Here is a 22205-nt window from a genome sequence, read left to right on the forward strand (position 1 = left end):
CCCGCCTGCGCCGGCTGCCCCTGGCCTCCTTAAAGCTATACGCGGGTGGTTGAGTGGGAGTGCGGCAGGCCGGTGGAGTTGAAGCCGGTTGTGAAGGTGTTGTAGGGGTGCAGGTTGGGCATGCCCACCAGGGAATTGGGGATCATGGTGATGGTGTTGGGGGTCATGAGGGGGATGTCGTCCGGAGACCGCCGCAGAGTGAGCGTGTAGTCGGGCAGCGAGGCCAAACGAAGTGCCCCCTCGTTGCTGTTCCCCGCCTCGCACTCATGGTGCGTCTGGTTCATCTGCAGCGACATGATCTCCTCCTCGGGCGCATGGTGGCCAATGTCGTTGGAGGTGGTCTGGCGCTGTGGGCTGGGCTGCCCGTGGCTGGAGTCCTGCCGCCGCTTGTCCTTGCGGTAATAGAGGGCTGCGAAAGCCAGCACGTTGAGGAACAGCAGCGAGGCTCCGACGGCGATGGTGACGCTGAGCTCTGTGGAATAATCCCGCGGATTCTCCACCACCAGCGGTCCCGTCTCCTCGTCGTCGCTCCAAGAGTCTTTGTCCTCGCTGTTGTAGGCCGGGGACATGGGAGGCCGCTTGGTGTTGAACGGCCAGGAGGTTTTCCCGTTGGGCCTCTTGGTGGACAGGGTGTTCTGCGTGGTCTCTGGCGGGGGCACTTTGGTGGTGGTGGAGGTGTAGTGGAACATGTCGTGGAGGTTGTACAGGTGGGGCACTAGGTGTTTCCAAAAGGCCACTTTGGTGGCGCGGTAGTGGTCGCGCACACGTGGCTTCAGGCCGATGTGAAGGTACAGCTGGTCCTGGGGGTTGTACTTGGACCAGGCCACCTCTTCAAAGCGGTTGGCCTTGGTGTGGATGAACTTGGTGTCTTGGGGAACCGGTTTGTTGGGATCCCTACAGACAGAGAAGATACAGAAGTGATAGTGTTAAATTAGCTTTTGAGGGTACCTTTAATTATTCATGCTCCAGCATTCATGTGGGGAAAGGAAGCACATAAAAATACTAAAAAGAAAACATAACAGTATCAGTCACAGCTTATATCTTGGCGTGAAAGGAGTTCTACCACTACTGGAGAATTTTTTGATCTTGCTTGGCAAAACCCACAACAGCAAACGCACAAACCCACAGCAGCAACCAACAGACTGCAGTTAATAATTGATCCAGGTGTGGTACGTATCACACTTTCTGTGGCTGCATCAACTGACATCGATTCCTCCTATTTATTTTCCCAACACTACACACACTTACATTTCTATTCCTACCACAAGACCTCGATGCAGCAGGACCCAGTCCCTCGCCCCTCTCGGCTACCTCTCTGTGGGCATAATGTGTCTGTCTGTCTCATACCCCCCCCCCCCATGCCCCGGATGCTGTTCTTATTTCACTTCTGATGCAGCCCACCCACAAAAACCAGGGCAGAGGCTTTTAAAGTAAACACATATGAATAAGTCAGCAGGCTTTAGGGCTCGCGTCAGGAGGCATCTTGTTGTTGATAATCCAACGCTGGTGGAGCCCCTCCGCTAATTGCTCAGGGAAGGCAGCACAGTGTGCATTGGCATCCAGTGTACTGATGTAAAGTGGACCATATTAATCAAGACACTAAGAGGGAACTGCAGAGCTGTGTGTGTGTGTGTGTGTGTGTGTGTGTGTGTGTGTGTGTGTGTGTGTGTGTGTGTGTGTTTGGATATAAGGATGTTTGTGAGTATGAGACTGAAAGTGAGAGACAAAGGGGAAGTGTGAGAGTGTGGGAGACAGAGACAGAGAGAGAGAGAGAGAGAGAGAGAGAGAGAGAGAGAGAGTTTTCCAGATGCAGTACCTCTTTTGATCCACAGAGTTCACTGTTCCACTTTTCAGTTTCTGCCACATTTCTTCAACACCGGATGGCCAACCATTTCAATTACAGTGAAGCTATTGATTTATTGAATAAATTAACATATAGCAATCTCCCACAATCACACAACTCCTTGTAGCGCTGTTGCCGTACAATTTCAGGAGTGGGAGTTGTGTGGTCCATGGTATTGCTTTTGCTGATGAAATGACTCATTGTGGAAGAACCTGAAGAATAAGCTCTGCAGCCTTGAAAACACAATAATTGACGCTGGAGCAGAGGAGTTAAAGCCGCGTTGTTTGCAAAGAGGCAAGGATCTTAGCGACATTTCTCTAAATGTCATGAAATATCCCTTTGCGGGTCTGATTGCAATGTCAGTGGCAAGCAAAGTTCAAATTTAGTTGGGGATTTAGGGATATGGCGGCTACAGTGTTTTTTTGGCACGAGCTGAAAAACCTCCAAACACAGCCAAGAGAATTAAAAGCCATGCCAGAAGAATTCACCCTCCATCCTCTCTCCTGTTCGTTTCTCTGCTGTCAATTTTTCTTTTTCAGGTCAGTGCTTCTGGGAGAGGTGAGAGAGGAAGAGAGAGAGGGAGAAAGAGAGAGAGGGAGAGAGAGAGCGAGAGAGAGAGGTAAAGCAAATTGAGATGGCTTGAGCTGAATCCCTGGACCTGGGCCGGTGTCAGCAGAGCAGCCCGTAAATAACCTCTTTTATTAGGCCCGTAATGATCCCCAATGAATATTGACAGCCAGACTATGATGACTTTGTAGCTGAATATCAGTAATTAAGTTTCAAAGGAGCGGGTGGTGGAGGTAAGGTCATATTGATCTCCCTGTGTGCAACATGCCAGAGAACAGGACGTCAATGAAGCAGCCTGAGACATGGTTGTCTACAGTCTCTGTGCTTCATGAATTCTCACAGCAGTCCTGTGCGTGCTGTCAAACACGACCCCCCCCCCCCCCCCCCCCCCCCCCCCCCCCCCCACACACACACACACACATATATACATACACGCACATGACAGCAATGATGGAGGTAGAGTAATTTCTTCTGATGGGAATTACGAGCGTTCCCACAACGCTGCGAAGGCTTTTTATTTAGGAGGGTCAATTTGCAGAATTGTGATAGCAAAAATATTGAAAAGGTACTTAGGTAGATCTTCCAAAACAATCGGTGTGTGCAGGCAGTAAGGGAGCGACGGTGCAGAGGAGTTAGAAAAGCTCTTTGGTGGCTGGCTGGCTGGTTCAGTGCAAGTGAAGATGAATAATTTAGGGAACACAAAGAAATCAATGTGGCATCTTTAGTTAATTTGATTTGCCGCATTAGAGAACAACTGGCTGCCTTATCTAATTACACACACATATGCTTGGGTAATTGTTGCAAAGTCAATAGTAAACAGGCTACATTCCTTTGAACAATTTCTACCACTGCTGCTCAACTTTGGGCTGCTTTCTGGCTTTGAAGTCCTGCCCTGAGCTGCAGAGTCAGGGCGGGAGTGATCCGAGTTCAGTCTCTGCTCCTCTGTGCGGTGAAGGCTACTAGGTTACCCAGCTCTATTTGCACTGAAGCTTTGCTGGGTGCCGTGTGATGAAATGTAGTCAGATCTACTTCATAATGCTTCCCGAGTCCTGTGCCGCTGTGTTTTGCACATGGTGAAAATAGTGCTGTAGCCTGTGCTTAAGTTTTCTGCAGGTGGCAATCTGTCTCAGTTCTGTGTGGAAATTACAAGTGGTTCACTGTATAGCAGCTGTACAGTATGATCCAATACAATAGTCTGATAATGAATACTGCCAGAGTGAAGCTGGTGATATGCATTTTTTGTTGAAAAAACCTTCCAGACAGATGTTATTTTGTCTTCCCCTTATATGAATATGAGGATAAAATAAAACTAAATAACTAGTAGCAAAGAACACAGTCTATATTTGCAGTCACAGTCACATGCAGTGCCCCAAATCCATATGATTCCAAGGAGCTTTTTTAATACATTATGTGTTCAACCTACAAAAATGACATACGGTGGATTTTTGGCTGTGATGCTGACATACATTATGGATGGATGGTGGCGAAACAGCTCAAAGATATTGGAAAACAAAAACAACGCATTAAATATTAGGAAAAACACCTGATGTCTCTTTGTGAAGTTTAATCAGCAGTGACGATCGAAAGGAGTAAAGTTTGATTGACAGCAACGCCACACATATTGTATTATTTCTTGGTATATTGACATGTTTGTATACTAGCTTCTAAAACAGTATATTATGATAATTAGTGTACATTATCTACTGTATACAATTAATATGTACGATGGGTTTAAGGTGCAGTCTCACAGTCTTACACATACGACAAAATATGAGCTGCTCATAATAATACTGTGTTCACCCTTTGTAGATAATAAATAAATAAACTTTCAAGCTGTTCTACCTTTACTATCCAGAACGTCATCATCTCTACAGTGAGCACCATGAGTGTGTGAACAGAGATATTTTCGTTTGGCTCCGTGCTCTTATTAGTTTGTATGTGAAACAATTTAATGACTATAAAGTCAGCTGAGACTAGTCACAGTTGAATACTCAAAGATACAGACGAAACAAAATAGAATTAAATAGGCAGGAAAGAGAAACTTGACGATAAGATATCAACAGTCTGCTGATCTTGATGGGCCACATACCTTTAGAAGTCACAGAAAGTAAAGACTTTCCATTAGAGATAAAGGAGGGAAAAAAATTGAAAACACTTATTGAACATTATCTTAACCTGTCAGGAAACTTCTCGGAGGCTGATATGAGGGGTGGGGTGGGGGGTGTACAAAAAAAAAAGAATTGCTTTGCCTGTTCATTTGATGTGCCTGAATTGCCTCAAATTAAAGATGACACTCTGCGCTTGAACCTTTGTGCTCATCGTATCATTTCACATTTAAATATTATGACAGTCCGGTGATAAAACGCTGAACAGTACATTGTTGTCCAAACACTTCCAGAGCTCGTTCTATGTGTTCAGCTCTATAGCAAACGCCTCGTGGTGACTTGTATGAACAGCTCTGGCATTGTGTGATGTTTGTGGTCCTGTTGGGCTCTCAGAGCTCCCCTGCATTAGCTGATAGCCTGCCTCCTGTCAGACCTCCCACTTAATCCGGATGGTCATTGGAGCTGTGGCTGGACTCCCAGGCAGAGGAGAGGGATTATTACACCCATAAAAGCAGGCGTTTTAATGGCCTTTCAGATTTCCTCTGATGTGTTCATATGGCTGTGGTACTATAAACCATCGCCTTCATCTCCTCCTCAGTCCCTCCCTCCGCTCATGATGACCCGCTGACCCCTGCAAACCTTGGTCTGCCATGCGTGTTTAAGTGCTCCCGTCTGTTTGTGTCTGTGATCGACTGGGAGTTTGTATGTGTGTGTGTGTGTGTGTGTGTTTGTATTTGTGACACATCATGGTGTAATGACCTCTGGGGCCACGCAATCGCAGAACTTGAACACAGGACATGTCACATTTCACAAAGCCGTACATGGAGTGTGGTGATGATGACGAGCCACTCCAGACTGAATTAAGAAAAAAAGCCTTTTGTTAAGTGTTTGACAGCTCTTCCTCTATAAGACGCTGCGCCTCCTGCATGGCAGACACCACACTCAGCTCTACCTACACATGTGGCAGAACAGGGCCTGAGCTCATTACCTATTCCAAGCCCTATCTGCAAGCACCGATGTAAAAGGTAGATAAGGGGGGTGGTGGGGGGGTGGGGGGTGTGAATATCACTTTCTTTCTTTTTTTCATTTCCCATGTACCTCCTTCCCCTTTTCATCCTGATGTAATTTGAAGCGCTTGAATGATCATAGACCTAGCCATCACCAAATCTGAAAAGACACGTTTAGGTGCCCTAAGGCAGAAGACAAGAATCTATTTTCACTACACTCAAGGTCTCTGAATCCTCAGCGGAGTATAGTTTCTCAATATAAAACAAGGTACATGCATTAATTCAGTGATCCACTGATGCTCATTTTGCTAAGCTGCCAAAATATGCAAAGTTGAATCCTGTTTTTTTTTTTTTTTTTTTTTTTTCAGTTGTTACTGTTGTGTAACAAATTCATCCCCTGCAGTTGTTTATCTACTTACTAGGTAACACAAAGTAAGCAGCTAATTGTAATTTGCACTCTGACAGAAGGTTCCCGAAACCCTTTAAATTTTTTAATAAATAAAACTCAATCTAATTCTGTTTGCAGACTTTGTCTTGGCAAGACGTAGGGGGGCAACTTCAGCACTGAGTGGGCAAATTGTCAGGCTATGCTCTTTTACCCTTCATGTGGCTGCATGCTGGGGCAGAGGGCTGAGTGATGCGTGGTTCATATTTAATGGCAGCCTTCGGTTCAGCAGGCTAAATGATGCAGGGCGAGGCGCTGTGACTTTGGGGCGTGCAGAAGTGTTGGAGGACACAGCGCTCGGACCGCTCCTTATTATGGATGCTATTGATTTGTTTGATTAGCTGAGTGGCAGCAAACAAAATACCTCCCTCCTCCTCTCGCACCTTCCCTCGATTTCCTTTCTCTCCCTGTTAACCAATTAGCAGCTTTCTACCACTTCTAAATCGCTCATTTTAATTACTTAACATTAATATTAGCCTATTAGAATTCATCCCCGTTTTAATCTGACAACCACTTACTTATGGATGTACACATGCGGATCTACTTCCTCTTCACCTCCTCCCCCTGCTGTCGTCCTCATTACATTCAGCGCACGGCATGGACACCGATCAATGGCATCCAGGCCCCTTAACAAGCCACACCACTTCCTTACCTTCTCTAATGCAAATCAGGATATTGGCTACAAATCTCCTATCAAGTGAGTGCCTATTTAATGGAGTAGGTAGGTGGCTGTTTGGGGCTGTGCTATTCTGCAATGCCGAGCATTCACAGACTCCTTGTGCAGGTTGAGTTGGCCTTAACGAAGGAAACCAAAGGGAACGGGGAATAATCCAGGGAGAAAGGACAAGGAGGGGGATCAGAGATGAGTGATGTAACTACTAGACAGCTGGGGTAAGAAAAAGGCTGAAACAGTGTGTGAATGAGGTCAGATGGGAGAAAGAGCTGATGTATACTTGTCGTTAACTCTGCAGAGGAGGGGTGTTCGATTGACAAGCGGATGGAAAACAAAACCAAAAAAAAAAAAAAATCAACTGGCAGAGTTGTGAATCAAAGTGCTGGCTGTTAAACTTCACTATAGACACACTGTAGTTACTCCTATCTTCATTTGTTTGGTCGGCAGATGCTGTCACTAAAGACAACGCAATCAATACTGCATAATTTAGCTCATGTTGTGAATGTAATACATGAGTAGCCTTTCTGTTTTTGTGTAGAATAATGAGAGAGAGAGAGAGGAGGATGGAAGAGCGGTGGAGGAGAATGAGGGAAAAAAAAAAAAAAAAAAGAATCAGCACATGACAACGCTCTGCTCTTTAACTACCTAGCCAGGCCCAGCACAGCATGTGGCGCAGCTCACACACTGAACAGGGGAAATGAGCACCAGCCAGCAGGGGAAAAAAAAAAAAAAAACAAGAAGCGGGAAGATGGACCAACATATTTACAGCACTAATGATATATAATGATTGATCTTTTCTGGGCTTTTCATCACTCTGTCTTTTCTGAGGTGCTCTGCCAGTGTGTCCGCTGTGCTGCTGTGCTGTGTTGTGTTGCTGTGCTATACGGTTCGTGTTTGAGAAGGTTCGGAAGTCTGGCAAAAGAAAGTTTTGGAGAAACTGTGCCGAAGAAGCTGTTGTGGCAATAAAGCGCAAGCCAATTTTGCCTGTCAATAGTAAAACAAATGTTGCAGCCAGAAAAATAACTCTGAGCTGAGTAAATCCCCCGCCTCTGAAACATCCCTAACTCTCAGGAAAGAACAGCCTCGTAGTGTAAACACACACTCTTACAATCGCACTTGCACACACATGCGCACACACATGCGCACACACACACTAAGAAGATTTGACAGCGTGCACTCTCTGTATGCTTTTATGCTTCACTGACACTGATGGAGAAAAAAAAAAAAAAAGCGCATGGGCAGGGATTTGCCCTGTAAAGATGACACATGAGAGCTAGAGACAGGAAGAGCTTTTGGGGGGGGGGGGGGGGGGGGGGCTGCTATGATACACACTGTTGACATGCAGCCCAAGTGTCTTAACATCATGTCACACGTGTTTCTACAACTGATTTAGAGACCGAGGCAGGAAGTGCAATCTGGGTCAGTTCATTACGAACATCTGGAAGGGGAGCGAGAGCTGCTTTGCAGATATAGGGAAGAGGGCTGTTGGACAGGCCACGAAGGCGAAGGCAATACAACTGGGTCTTAATTAAAAGGATGTTCTCTATAGCCAGACTGTGTTGGGTGGTGTTGAAGGAGAGATCTTTATCCCCTAGTGTGGTTTGAATGAGGAGGATGGACTTAAGAATCTATGGGAAATATATAACATCTTCAACCCCCCCTGAAGAGTTTATGGTAGATTCCTTTACTTGGGCTGGAGTAAAATTATCCTTTGGACCAGCACAATGAGTTTTCTATTATCCTGGGATCTAATCCCAGGCTCTTTACCATCTGAGTGCCTAATTGTGGTCTGACTGTAATCCCCTTGTCTGGAGTTCCGCCAAGGCAACACACTATAGGGTGGATACTATATGTAACAGGGCAAACATGGCTCTAGAAGCAGTTCCCACCCTCCCACCACTCTGCTTGATCAATCAGTGATGTGGAGATCTAAAAAACTGATATCTGATCTGCAGTAAAGAGCAATTTGTTGTTTCGACTTCGGCTGCTTCAAGGGTAATGACCAGGTTAGGGTTACAGCAAGCTCATTGTCCATAGCTCTGTGTTGAATCTGAGTGGTTTATAGGTAACACGGGGAAGGCTGTCGTCGTCTGTCAGAATTAATTTCACTGACATGGCAAGATCCAAGTTCAGAGCTATTCAGTACATAAGCACCGTGCGTTGTTACCTTCAGGCCTCAAACTTTTCTCATTAAAATTAAACACAACCTCTCTTTTTATAACAGCTGATAATTTTCTTGGAAGGACAAGTAGTCAATTCCATCTGTATCTACAAATTGCAGCTTTGTATGTGTTGACACAAGATGGCTGCCAGGCAGAGGAGACAGCTGTTTAGTCCGAGCATCACTGATGGACCTCAGTGCTTTCCTTGAGAAGGCAAAACAGCCGACATCAGTCCATTTGCACTAGTCTGCCATTAGCAGTTCAAGGATCTAGCAGAGGCGGCGGCCTGGGGCCCATCCTATCAGCCAGACGACTGGATGTAAATGCCACCTGATTGGACAGCAGATGATATAGAGACAGATAAAAAAAACAGAACAAGATTTCAGACTGCATCCCATTCAGGATGGGATCAATACCTCTCTGGTAACAGGGATTGTCAAATTAAATTTCGGTTGTTAGAAATGATTACTAGTAGTCATACAAAATGGCCAGGCTTTGTGATGGGTGGGGGTGAAATTGAGCATGGTGGGGAGCGGGAGTCACCCAGGGCACGAGTGATCGACTGGGTCCAGGCCGAGGGAATCGATACCGCCGAGGGCAAGAGTTTGATATGCCTCCCTGATAAGTCTCTGTGTCTTTTGGGCCTCGGCATAATAGAGCATGGATAGTATTTCCAGCCACACACACACACGCACACACACACACACACAGAAGTATACAGAGAGGCAGACTGCCACGCACACATACTCAGCCCAAACAGTCAGCCAAGCACGAATAGCACGGCACACATTCTGGAGGAACATTTAATCTTCCTCAGATTCAATATGTTTCAGGTTTTCAGACTGAGACCCAGCAAGTCCAGGTAAAAAACACCCCTGAAAAAAAAATGTCTCTGCTGAAAAATGTCTTTTCTGTCCCATACTATGCATTGTAAGGCCTCCATTTTCCTGCTGCTTCTTTTTCTGTAGTACAGAAGTACTTTAAATAGGACCGAGATAGGACGTTTCTATGTTACTTCCTATTAATAACTTAGCAAGTTTGTAATTGTGTGATCACTGGTTTTACCAATGTGAAAGTGCTGCTGTTTAATTCATTTAAAATATTAGCAAGTGATATGTGTGAATATGTTGTGTTGCTACTATTGTTAGACCCATGATACAAACAGCTGTCTCATCCTAACTGCGATCGGGGATGGATACCAAGGACCTGTTTTACATTGGTACTGGTTCCTGATTGGTCAGATCTGTAATATTGATAGGATCCTGCAGCAGCTCAGTATCTGAACATCAGTCATTCATTCATTTAATGTTTGGCATTTCCTACTGTTAATGTAGTCTGAAGAGTGAGCTATCTGTAACAAACCGAAATAGAAACAAAGCTAATCCTATGTGTGTAACAGCTGTGGGCAACAACAATCAGTGCAGCGAGTCATTTCCCCACCACCAGCTGGAGTTAGAAGCAGCGCCATCACCCAGAACAACTCAAGAGGTCGACTTCAAGTCAGGTGAAACAACTCCACAGCACTGACAGTTAAAACTGTTTTGATACTAACGCTAATACGGTAGCATGGTCAAAATCAAGAAACTCTGCTTTTAAGTGTAAGCCATTTATTTTCAAATTCTTCCTTACTTCTGATATGTCATGTGTTTTTGAAGCAACTAGCTACTTGTGCGCATGTATCGGATGGCTGCTAAAATCATACATTTTAATCTCATCAATATTAAGAAAGGAGTACCAATTAGAATAAGAAGGATTGGTATTGATCAAATCCAAATGATACTCATTCTTAATTGGTATAAGTAATGAAAAATAAGTTAGTCATTGTACTCACCCAGTCTTGGCAAAGTTGGTCCAGTATGTCATCACCACAGCACTGAGCATGACATCGTTCTTTGAAAAGTTGCAGGGGAAAAGGTCAGTGGGACCAATCATAGGAATTCCAAAAACATAGGGCACCTCGTCCCCGTGGGCGGCGTCCGACCAGGCGGGCTTCATCAGGCTCTGGCAGTGGTGGTAAAAGGCGTAAAAGTAGGTGGGCGAGCCATAGCGAGCGTGGAGATCAGCCGTCACCACCGATGGCTCTACCCACTGGTGATCGGTGAACAGAGCCACCAGCGTCTTGCGCCTGGTCTCTGGATTGTCTCTGTCTGCCCAGTCTGTGTACATGAACTTAATGGTTTCCCTCAGTGTGTCCTTGCCCTCCGGGTACCCGTACAGGCTGTCCACAAAGTCCGAGACGGAGAAATCAAAATCATTCCCAGACACGCCATCCTCTGAATCCACCACGTTCTCCACAAACCGCAGTCCTTCGCCCTGGTTGACCCCCAGCATGATGTCGTAGTTGAGGAACTCGCCCTGCTCCATCAGGATCTCGGGGTCATCGGGGATAACATCGCCGTCTATTACAGGTCCAAAGGCCACGTGGTACCTCGCTGGTTGTATGTCCTGCTCCACCAGCTCCCTGGAGCTCTTCTTCCTCAGACAGTCCACCATGTCTAAGGTGTCCAGGACATTACAGCCCACCTTCTCCGCAAGGAGACGCGTATACTTGACCGGCTGGTAGTTCACCGCCCAGCTGGAGAGGGCTGACCCGCTTTGAATGATGGCTCTGTGGAACAGACCTGCACAAGGACACAGGAAGAAGAGACAGGGTGATGTTCAGTGTGTCGTTATATTATGGAGGATAATTCACTTATGTCTTATAGTACATGATAGTTGTTAATTTCGTTGCTGCCATGATCAAAAGGGGGCTGTCAGCTACACGGTTGATAAGAATAACAAAGGCCAGACAGTACAAGTCCTTGTTGCCACACAGAACAATAATGGAATCATGGCTGTGATAATGAATGTGCAGATGGCCTGGTCTCACAGACAGCTCGCAGACAGAGGAGGGAATAAGCTCTCTGTCTGTCATTTTCCCTCCTTCCATCCATTTCTATACGCTCGCTCGGTAATAGTCCCTGTATGTTTGTCTGGAGCAGATGCTGCCAGTGGGGCTCTGTAGCCTTTGTTGCAAACAGTGGATACATCAAACCTGGCAAAGCAAACTATACCATACTATACATACTATACATACTATACCATACCAAGCATCAATTCCTTTCCCTGTATGAAATGAAAAAAGAGTCCAATTTAAGTGTTCTTGAATACATGAACCCTGTGCCCTGCTCCTGTTAATGTACTTTTCAAGGTATCTGAAATTGGATGAACCTCAAACACTGCAATTATACACACGGGTTCTCCTTGCAGTCATCACACACACACACACACACACACACACACACACACACACACACACACACACACACACACACAGTACATCTGCATCAGTTATGCCTCGTGTAAGTAAAAAGTCTTTCTTTTTCTTTTTTTTTACCTGAAAGATCACTAAATTCTTCAGGAGTTTGTGGGTGGATTGCTTTAAATAAAACTCGACTCCTACTCCCTACATTTGCACAGGGAATGGAGCTGCACATATTCACCTGGCAATACAATGCAACATGGTGGAACACAATGAAAGGAGGCCAAACTGAACAGAAGACCACGGTTTCCTGCTTGTGATGTACAGAAATAGACACATGTTGCACTGAGAGTCAACAGGCCACCTGAATCTACATAGGTGTGTGTGTGTGTGTGTGTGTGTGTGTGTGTGTGGGTGGGCGGTTGGGGGTGGAGATGGTTCAGAAACCAAGCCGAACAAATCTACAAGTCTGATGGGGTGCTCTCACAAACTAAATTACATTTCAATTCCAGTGCAATATGAAGGAAATCAAAAATGACTTTTCACCACAAGGAACAGATCCCAAATAACAAACATAATTTCATCAGAAATAATTGAATCACATCCCCTTTTGAAAAAAAAAATAAAATAAAAAAATAAAAAATTCTCCTTACAGACAGTAATGTGAAGGTGACATGACATCCTTTCTCTGGGGTAGGCCTTCTTCACACCATCGCCGATACCTAGCTATCTCTGCGTTGACAGCACCACTCATCCGTCCATCTGATATGAATTCACAAGTGCTGTTTTACCAATCTCAGAGAAAATCAGAGGCGAAGCTCCTACCACTTGACCACGCTGCTTTATTGCTCATGGCACTATCACTGCCAGAGTCGAGGGAATCCACTGAACTCATAATATTGAAAACCATGGCGGATGAAACGCTCCCAGAATGGCATGCATAAATAAAAAAAAAAAAAAAAAAAAAAAAAAAAAAAAAGTCATTAGATGATTCAACATTAAAGCCACAAAGACCAGCAGAGACACATGCAAGCAGGCACTCTCGGTTTGTGATATTTCAGCGTCAGTGTGGGTGGCTGTGTTGAAGTCTTTGTGTTTATGAGGTAAACAGCAGAGTTAAGTGCCAGATATATCACTTTGGTAGTCTTAATCAGAGGCGGCGGGGGGCTTATTTCTTCTTGGCGAAGATGAAGTGTTTATTTACAGAGCTATTTACATTTATTTGTTCGCAAGTAGTAAGTAGAATTAATGTGTCTGGGTGAGTGAACTGTGAAATGTTTCTGTGGTGAGTGTGTTTACTAGTATAAGCCACAATTTTTGTATTTCAACAATGATTTTTGGGCCTGAAAGCTGTCTACAGTGACGATTTCAATAAATGTCTGAATATAAGTTTTTGATTTAGCCTCAGTACAGGAAATCCTGTTTGTTTTTCTGTGTCTCTGCAGCATGGGCCTCTTTTCTACGTGGATGAGACTAGTAGCTCTCTGTGGCATTGCCCTGACGCTGCCCCTTTGAGCTGTCCTGTGGTTGTGCGTCTCTGCAGGACGGTGGCCTGTGCCGTGTCCCAGGGAGCGGAAGCAGATGTCGAGGGTTTCACCCACTTGAAAGCATTAGAGGAGCAGCCGTAAGATGAAAGATGGCCGCTCTGACGCAGAGGGGGGGGGGGCGAAGGGGGGTGGTGGTGGTGGCGGCGGCTGGGGCTTAATCCTACCATCCCTCCCTTCTCCTCCTCCTCTTCCCTCCCGTCCCCTCCCCTCACTCTTTAGTGGTATTGCCTCTCTTCACATCTCAACTCGGATTGCGCTGTGCAAACAGAGCCAGTCATGGTGCAGGGAGTCTGTCCTGAATCCCAATGCCGCCAGCAATGGCACAGCCACTTTCTAAACGTCTTTGATCAGAAGTTGCTCTAGGAAAACGTTTGCCAGCAGAGCAGTTCCTGTGATTGCCAAGGCAATTTGACAGACATACGTATATCAAATCCGTTTGTCGTAATTGAGGAGAGCGGCTTGAATGCGACCAGGCTTGCTCCCCGTGTCTGCCTGTGCACCCAAACCCACAGATGGTCCAGCTGCTGAGAAGGCTGCAGCCAGGTTGACACTACTTGATTTATTTCCCCGCTTTGGCTGATGAAAGGGTGGAAGAGTGACCGAGGCTTTACCATTGTTTGTTGAGAAACATATAAATCCAGCGCACATGAGCTGTCACTGGACCGATAAATATGTATTAGAGCTGTGTGTGATGAGCCCCACTGAGGAAGGAAGCTCACTGGGGAAGGTCAGAGAAAGAGTAGAGAAGAGCACAGGCTCCATCACCCACTGAGGGAATCCACTAATTATCCACACTGGGAGGTGTAGCCAATATGTGTGTGTGTTTGTGTGTGTGTGTGTGTGTGTGTGTGTGTGTGTGTCAGTGAGCCCACGTGTATTTGTGTTGACTTTGATTGATAAGCAGCAGCAATGATGAATAGAGCGGCAGACGACAGGCATCATCATGATGGGGGTTAACCATTTGTGACACTGTTTTCTCTTCAGTATCTACTCTGACGACTGCGAAGTGAACATTTCCTCACTCAATATCCAGACGAATTAAAGAGGAAGGGCACGATGCAACACCACCAACATGTGTGTCACATTCATATCTAGCATGTTTTTTTACTTTGTAAGAGCAACAGATAGCCCTATCATTATCTGCCTGTGTTTGACATGCGAGAACCCGACACCAAAACTGTGAGCAGATCCATCAAACCATAGCGTTGCTGGCAGATTGAGGTCACGCTGAATTATGACTGGAGCTCCGAGGTAATCACTCATTGGGCCCCTGCTAAAGTGCTGTCGCGCCGCTCTGCAGCCGCCTCTGTGCTGCTGTTCGCCGACCTCGACTGTGCTGCCCCCTCACTAGACACCTGTTAAACGGGCATTCGGTTCAGGCCCTGGATTGTGGAGTGGCGGAGTGGCTTTTGGGGGTGGGGTGGGGGGAGCTTGACCTTGGGGGTTTGATGACCACTATTTACACAAACACACACACACACACACACACACACACACACACAGGCTCAAACAAACACACATAAGTTTAAGCCATGTTTTGACAACCGTGACACGGATGAACTGGTGATATTAACGAGCTGATGCTGCGTCACCGGAGAGACAGCAACATGACGTGGCTGCGCTTTGGATCGCCCGCTTGCTGTATTACGTGGCAAACACGGGCATGTGTGAGTGTTCAGTCCGTGCTAATGGACGAGGATTTTCTGTTGGTGATGATGCTGGTAAGCGCCATAAATGACTGTACTTTGTAATCTGGAACAGCTGGCAAAAATCACAGAATCACACAATCATCAGTCTGGCCCTGAGATACATGTGACTGTAAAATGCATCCTGCAAAACCACTGCAACCTTAACAATGTCATCCAAATAAAAAAAACAAAACTTAGCGAATACAACGTTAATGAGACGTCTCATCAGATGACCTTGAAAGTTTGGATTGGCCGAGTGTCATTCTGTAGGTTAGTAATTCATTTTCTCAACAATATTTCCAAATGACTTTAAGAGCTAATAGGGGTGAAAATATGTAAAGCAGCAAAATCTTATCTAAATTCTTCTCATGCATAAAAGCCATCGCAAGAGAGAAGTAACGTGGCCACAGGGACATGTCTTTTTCTCTCTCCTTTTTTCTCTCCCTCAACTCCTTCTAGATCTTGTACTTGCTTCTTCCCCGCCTTCAATCTTTCCTCTGCTCTGTTTTTTTCTGTGTCTCTCTCTATCGCACTCTCCCTGTCTCTTTTTCTGAGGGACCATGGTGAGTCCCTCCCTGCTGATTATTAGACATAAGCCTGCGTTCAGCGGTGCCTGAATCCTCTGAGCCATCTTACCTCCACCATCTCTTCAATGTAAGCAAATCTCCACAGACCCGTGGACTATGCAGAGCCCCCTCTGTTGCAAACATTTCTCTCTCTCTACAGTCAAACTAGGCTAGCGCTCAGTTGGACACACTCAATAAATGTTGCGCTGCCTCTCTTGCTGCATTTCAGTCAGCCTCTTATTTTATTTCTCTCTCTCTCTCTCTCTCAGTGCTGCTTTTTTCTCACCACTCGTCTACTTGCAAGGATCCACAGTGTTTTTGTAAATGATGAAGATATGAGAAGTCGTTTATTCCCATCTGAAATATTTAAAGCCAGCCAAAGAGATGAATACTTATAACATTTGCCTAATTGTGCATTCTTGGCCACTTGCAGTCTCATAACACAGGGTTAAAGCTGCTGTCTCCATGGCTACAGCCTACAGTACCACAGGCTGCATCCACTTAAACACAAGTGCCTCTGGTCTGATCATGCATTAGTCCATGGATAATTTCACAGTGGTCTGGCAGCCCTGAAACAACACCTACATTGTTTTTTCTTTTCCATTAAAATTTCCCGCCTGATATTGAACTTGTCAACTTCAAAATGCTGACGGAATCAGGAAAAGGGTAAGCCGCAGATTTCTGACACATGTAGTGTCATTGAGTACACTTCCTGGATTCCCTCGGGCCACAGCGAGATACTTTAAGTTAAAGCAGAGAGGCATCCAGGCAGTGTGTGAGCATGAGTGTGTGTGTAATCAAAGTGAAAGTTATGTGCAGTGCTTGTTTGCTTGAACATTAAAAATGAAACATGACACGAAACAGTCCTAAATAAGACGTGCTACTTATGATTCATTGCATGCATGATTTGTTTTCTTGCTCTTTCATGGCTGCAACTATTCTTGTTACCTGGCTTCGCATGTTTCCTCTAAACCAGATTTACTCTGGACTGATTTGGTAACAGACGATCCAACAGGATAGCTGCCAAAGAACATGCATCTTCCTCCCAGAAACCGACTGCTTTGTTTCTGCATGGATCAGAACACAAAAGTGCACCGTTTTTATAATTTCTACAAACCCTCAGACTGTCTTCCATCCCAGGAGGTGTTGTGGCAATATTTAAGTGAAGAGCAGTGGAGCTTTGAAAGAGAAGGACTGCCCTCTTCATGTTTCATCGTGTCCATATGCAGTGTCTAAGGGGCCAGTGTTTTCATCTATCAGTGTGAGACATGCTTCATGCCAGCCCTATATAATGTTGTTTGAAGCTTTTGGTCTTCTGTTCCAGCCTCTGTAGAGACTGCCTGCTTGCCTGCAGGCTGTGGCTTAGGCCAGATAAAGAGTTTGATCCATGAGGGTGGATGGAGGGAAGAGAGAGGGAAGCAGAACAGATGAGACACAGAAGAGAGGGGAAGAAAGACAAAAAAAAAAAAAACAGGATGGGAAGAGGAGGAGAGACAAGAGGAAGGCAGAGGAAATATGAAGGTATGAGTGAAGGAGAGGATAGGAAATGGGAAATAGCAGGAGGCAAAAGCGGAGGAGGTGAGAGGAGGATAAAAATGACCCCATTGACAGGCTGTACCCAGGTTCCAGGATCGATGTGCATCTGAGCCCGGCGAGTGTGATATCTCCTACTAATCACGACGTGACATCCACTGGTCAATACCACACACTCCAGGCCTCATCATCGCACGCACCCTGGCTCTCCTCCGTCTGCACGCACAGCACCACGGGGCCACCGCTCCTCCGTCAAGTCATCAATCCGGCTGCTAATCACAGGCATGCGCAGCGCACCTGAGTCAAACAATATGTTGTGGACTAATTCTCCGGTTTTATTTCGCTCCAGGATTGGGGCTTGGGTTGGGTTTACTATACCGGGACGCTTCAGATTAGTTTGTGTCGTCGTTTGTAGTAAAGCAGATTAAACTGAAATCTCAAATACTTCACTGCGATTGTCTAGAAGTTTTTGGTGCTTCTGTGTTGTATTGTCCAATACTGCAAATTGGATCTGGAACTCTTAGCAGGATAACGCTGCTATTTCTTTGAAAATCCTTTGTGATCCAGTTATGGAGCCCACAGACAGAAGCACAAGCATAAATATGCTTGTACCCACTCACTAAAAACCATCTTACGACACAGGACTTGCCACTGCCAGGAAAGTGTGTGGACGAGTGTTTGATGGATGAAAGAACCAAAGGGTAGGCTCTTTTTTGTGTAGCTGACATTTGGTGACTGAGAAAGCCTTGCACTATGTTCTCTGAAAATTCTATGAAAGAAAATACTATTCATGCCATATCTCTGAATAAAAACATTGTGCGTACGAGTGTTCCAAGTCGGATTCATCAAACTCTCATAACTGCACAAACTCGCCCGTGAATTGCTCCTTTCAGACTGATGAATACTGGCTGTTCAAGAGGAAGCGCACGTTCATGATATTGGATCATTAGCATAATCAACACTCCTAAAATTGCCAATCAAAATTTAGTCAGAGTCAGTAGTCGTATCAGATGACCCAAAACAATTAGCAAATGTTATCAGTGCATCTGTCAGTGATGTGTCTTTGGAGCAGTACTGTGCGATGACAGAGGTAAATAGGAAATGGTTCAGGCAACTTTAACTAAGACGCTAAATTACATCTTTCTAAAGCACAGCTGTCCATTACTGATATGCAAGACAGTGAAGGGGATGACAATCACTCAGAGATATTAGACCAGAGAACATTGCAGCCTACAGTAGGTGATGATACTGGACAGAGATCTGCATAAAGACCCCGAGGCAGCGAGAGGAGTGAGAGAATTTTCCAAATAACTACTGAGCTGTATAAGCTGCTCTGATAAAACATGCCAGTAAAAATACTCAAATCTGAAAAATGTCTGAGTGAATTGGCAAGTCATGATGATGAAGATGAAGATGATATGGTGCACACAGAATATTCATTTTGCATTTTGTATTTTTAATGAAATCAATTTCAAATATCATATTTAACTTCAAATTCTTTCAGATTAGTGTGTATTTCCCTGTGTTTTCCCCCATGGAAAAGAAGAATGGCGCTCGCGCTGTTCGTGGCTTGTACGACAGGCCTGTACCACTTATGAATTTGGTTTGCTTCAGAAAATTGTATACAAGAAAATTGGTGAACGCCACAAACTCTCTCATTCCTCTTAAGAATGAATCTGTCTGTACAACTGCTTCTTGCATGAGGCCCATTGTTATCAAGAAAAGTTCTCGTCCAAGATAGGAAAGTTTCAACAAAGGAAATCACTTAAAAATGTTCTATTATTGTTAATCTTACATCCCCTTTACTGCACTTCTGATTCATTCAGCTCTTTCCCGTGTTTTTCGGGACATTATCTGTGCATTCTCATGACTACACGTGCATGCACGTGCACATACTGAATTGATTTCTGTCCTTCTCTCCTCTCGCAGCCTCCCTGCCAAACCAAGAGAAACAGAGAGCCTGCACGGTGAATTTTTCCATTTGCACTCATGCATGTGTCACTAATGCTGCAGCCTCTGAAAAGCAGAGAATGCTATCTCTGTGTCCTTCTATTGGTAGCTCTCTTTGTGCTCTGGCATTCGAGGCGGATTTCACCCAGCTCACTCCACACTGCTGCAGTGCCTAGATTGGCCTGATAGCTGTGTACGAACAACACCAACACACACTGTCAGCGAGCCTTGACTCGCCGTCGACGTGGAAATGGGAAGAATAATGAGTTATTACAGGGTTATCTGTGTGTATCTCCATGTCATGACTGTGTAAGCGGCTCTGCTAATCTCATTAGATGAGACAAGTTGTTAAAGATGTTTTCTGATTTCCTCTCTCTTCTCCTACTGTGTCCACAAATAGATTTCAGATCAGTGTGCTGAGAGGAAATGATTAGTGCTTTTAGCTCCCACAGAAACTGGTGCGCAAGTGGCTGCTGTGTAGTAACAGTGAACAACATCTGACTCCTGTTGTTTCTAAATATATGCACCATGTTTTACACCGCATCTGCATTGTATGGCAGACCCAAAGCTCGGTACGTTTTTATATATATGCAGTGAGCGGTGACAGCCGGAGACAAAGAGTGCACTGGCTTCAAGGAAGCAAAGCTCCATAAGTACAAATCAGATGTAAAATACATCTAGCATGGGAGGGTCAAAGATATAAGTCACACACAAATATGACCAATTCAGCCATGAAATGTGGACGGATGGGAAGCTTCTATTCTTGGCGACATCTTGCCTGTGACAGCCAGATGGGATAGCTGAAACTCATTTTTGGGCCAAGGAAAGCCACGGAGAGGGCGCAGTTGCATTTGTGACAGACAAATTATCGCAAGGGGTGTACACCCCCCTGAGGGGAATCAGAGGGATTCAGAGCAAAGACGGAAAGAAAGAGTGACAGAGGGAGAGAGGGAGAGAGGGAGAGAGGGGGAGATAGAGAGAGAGAGAGAGAGAGAGAGAGAGAGAGAGAGAGAGAGAGAGAGAGACCTCAGCCTAAGTGCCTAAGTCTTGCAGAAACAAATTAGCTGTGAGCTTTAGGGGTATGGGAGGTGAAACTGAGATGGATACGCACATCCCAGCTAAAAGCAGGAGGTGGGTGGAAGCTTACTGCTTACCCTAGCCCTTTTCACAGTCTTCCAGTATAGCAGATCACTAGCTTACAAGCCTTTGAGTCTGGTTCAGAAAAGGATATGTGCCCGATTACATCTGATTGTGGCTCACACACAATAACAAACAATGTGCATGGTGTTATTCACACACACACAAGCACACACGGCATAAACATGTTGGCTTAGCTGCACATGTGCATCCTCTAAATATCAACTGTCTCTCCCGGGAAGTCCAATCCTACTCTGTCTTACACAGAAAATGCCTTCGGGCAATGTGTAATATTATATACAACCCACCTACATAAAAGATACGAGCATGTGCACACACACACACACATACACACACTAACGCATGCACGCACTCATATAATTCGGGAAGCTCATTAAGAGCCACACACAGAGCACCTAGTAGGCAGCAACCTTTTTTCTCTGACCAAGAACATCAACAACTCTTTTAATCTAAACCACCATTAATGAACCAGAACCAGAGGAGATGTTAGAAAAAAAATACTCCCCTCGATGCACTGTAATTCCTGCACCCCACTTGAAATTATAGTGCTCTTCCTATTAGAGAGACTCCCCCTATTACCGATCCCTTTTAGGGTCAGTGGTCACACCAGCAGCAGCAGCAGCAGCCGAGCTGATTAACTATTGTACCAGGCATGAACGTGCCAGGCTGGGCGCGGGCTCCAGCAGCGTAAACATATTCTTCTAGCTGTGCCTATGTCACTCTGTGTGTTCCTCTCTCACAGAGTCTGACACCACTGTTCTCTGCTCTGCCCATTGTGCCAGTAGCCCTGCAGCCAGGAGCCACACAAGCTCGGTCTAATTCAAGGCGGCACACCATGCAAACAGCAGACAAAAATAGGATGGATATGCGGCGCCCTCGCCTCGCCCTCATTCTTGGGCACACATTAAAGATTGAGAGCGAAACTGGGGGTCTGGGATGGGACGGCGCGACGAACGTGATCCCAGGACCTGAGTGTGGAATTACCTGCTCTGAGGAAAGCTGCTGTGTTTGTGTGTGTGTGTGTGCATGCTTCCATATGTGCATCTGTGCTTGCTTGTGTATGAGTGGCCTGTATGCTGTGTGCTGAGAGAAACACAGTGGAGAGATAGCAGCACTGTTACAACAGCCCATCCCTGGAGAGCACAATCTCTGTCCCCCCTCCCGCCTCATGCTTCATACTGTAAACTCCCATTGAGTCAATTACAGTGGCAGACTCTTTAGCCAACGTGACCACTTACTGTAAGTGGACGTCGAGACAATTGGGTTATGACATGTTCTGCCTTAAAAAAAAAAAAAAAAGGCTTGGAAAGCTTCCACTGGCAACAGCGGCTCCCTGAATATCTCCTTGAACAAATCAAGTCAACTGGAAATCCCAACAATTAAGAGCTATTTGTGCAGCCTATCAGAACTCAGCATTCGGCCACTGAGCATCGATCTGCTGCAAAAGTAATCTAAATCAATCCATTCAAATGTTTTTTATTGTGATTAGGAAATAAACTGAGTTGCTGAGATGTTGACTTTCGTAATAGAGATTAAAAATGTGGTGACCAAAGGGTTCATCAATCTGAGGAACTTCATTTCTGCCTCCAACAAAAGTGTGCTGACTACACATTTATCTGCTCCACAAACTAGAAAATATATCTTAGCAAGACAAACAGACAGACGTATGGATGAACTAAGCTGCCGACATCTATTCTCATTCTGTCAGAGAAGGGGGGGG

At 45.4% G+C, this 22205-nt stretch overlaps 1 protein-coding gene across 1 annotated transcript in view; it reads right to left on the reverse strand.

Annotated features, from left to right (window-relative positions):
- Nucleotides 1-6: 6 nt before the first annotated feature.
- The window catches only part of nlgn3a (neuroligin 3a), a 116336-nt gene continuing 94137 nt past the window's right edge, over nucleotides 7-22205 (reverse strand). The window contains exons 5-6 of the mRNA XM_023402088.2: nucleotides 10634-11423; nucleotides 7-894 (exon numbers count right to left, since the gene is read on the reverse strand). Of these exons, the coding sequence (XP_023257856.1) occupies nucleotides 36-894; nucleotides 10634-11423 (1649 nt within the window). The 3' untranslated portion in view covers nucleotides 7-35. The remainder of the gene's footprint in view (nucleotides 895-10633; nucleotides 11424-22205) is intronic.

This window comes from Seriola lalandi, unplaced genomic scaffold (assembly GCF_002814215.2).
Source record: "Seriola lalandi dorsalis isolate HSWRI2012SDOR001 ecotype SW California unplaced genomic scaffold, Sedor1 jcf7180002053898, whole genome shotgun sequence".
NCBI lineage: Eukaryota > Metazoa > Chordata > Actinopteri > Carangiformes > Carangidae > Seriola > Seriola lalandi.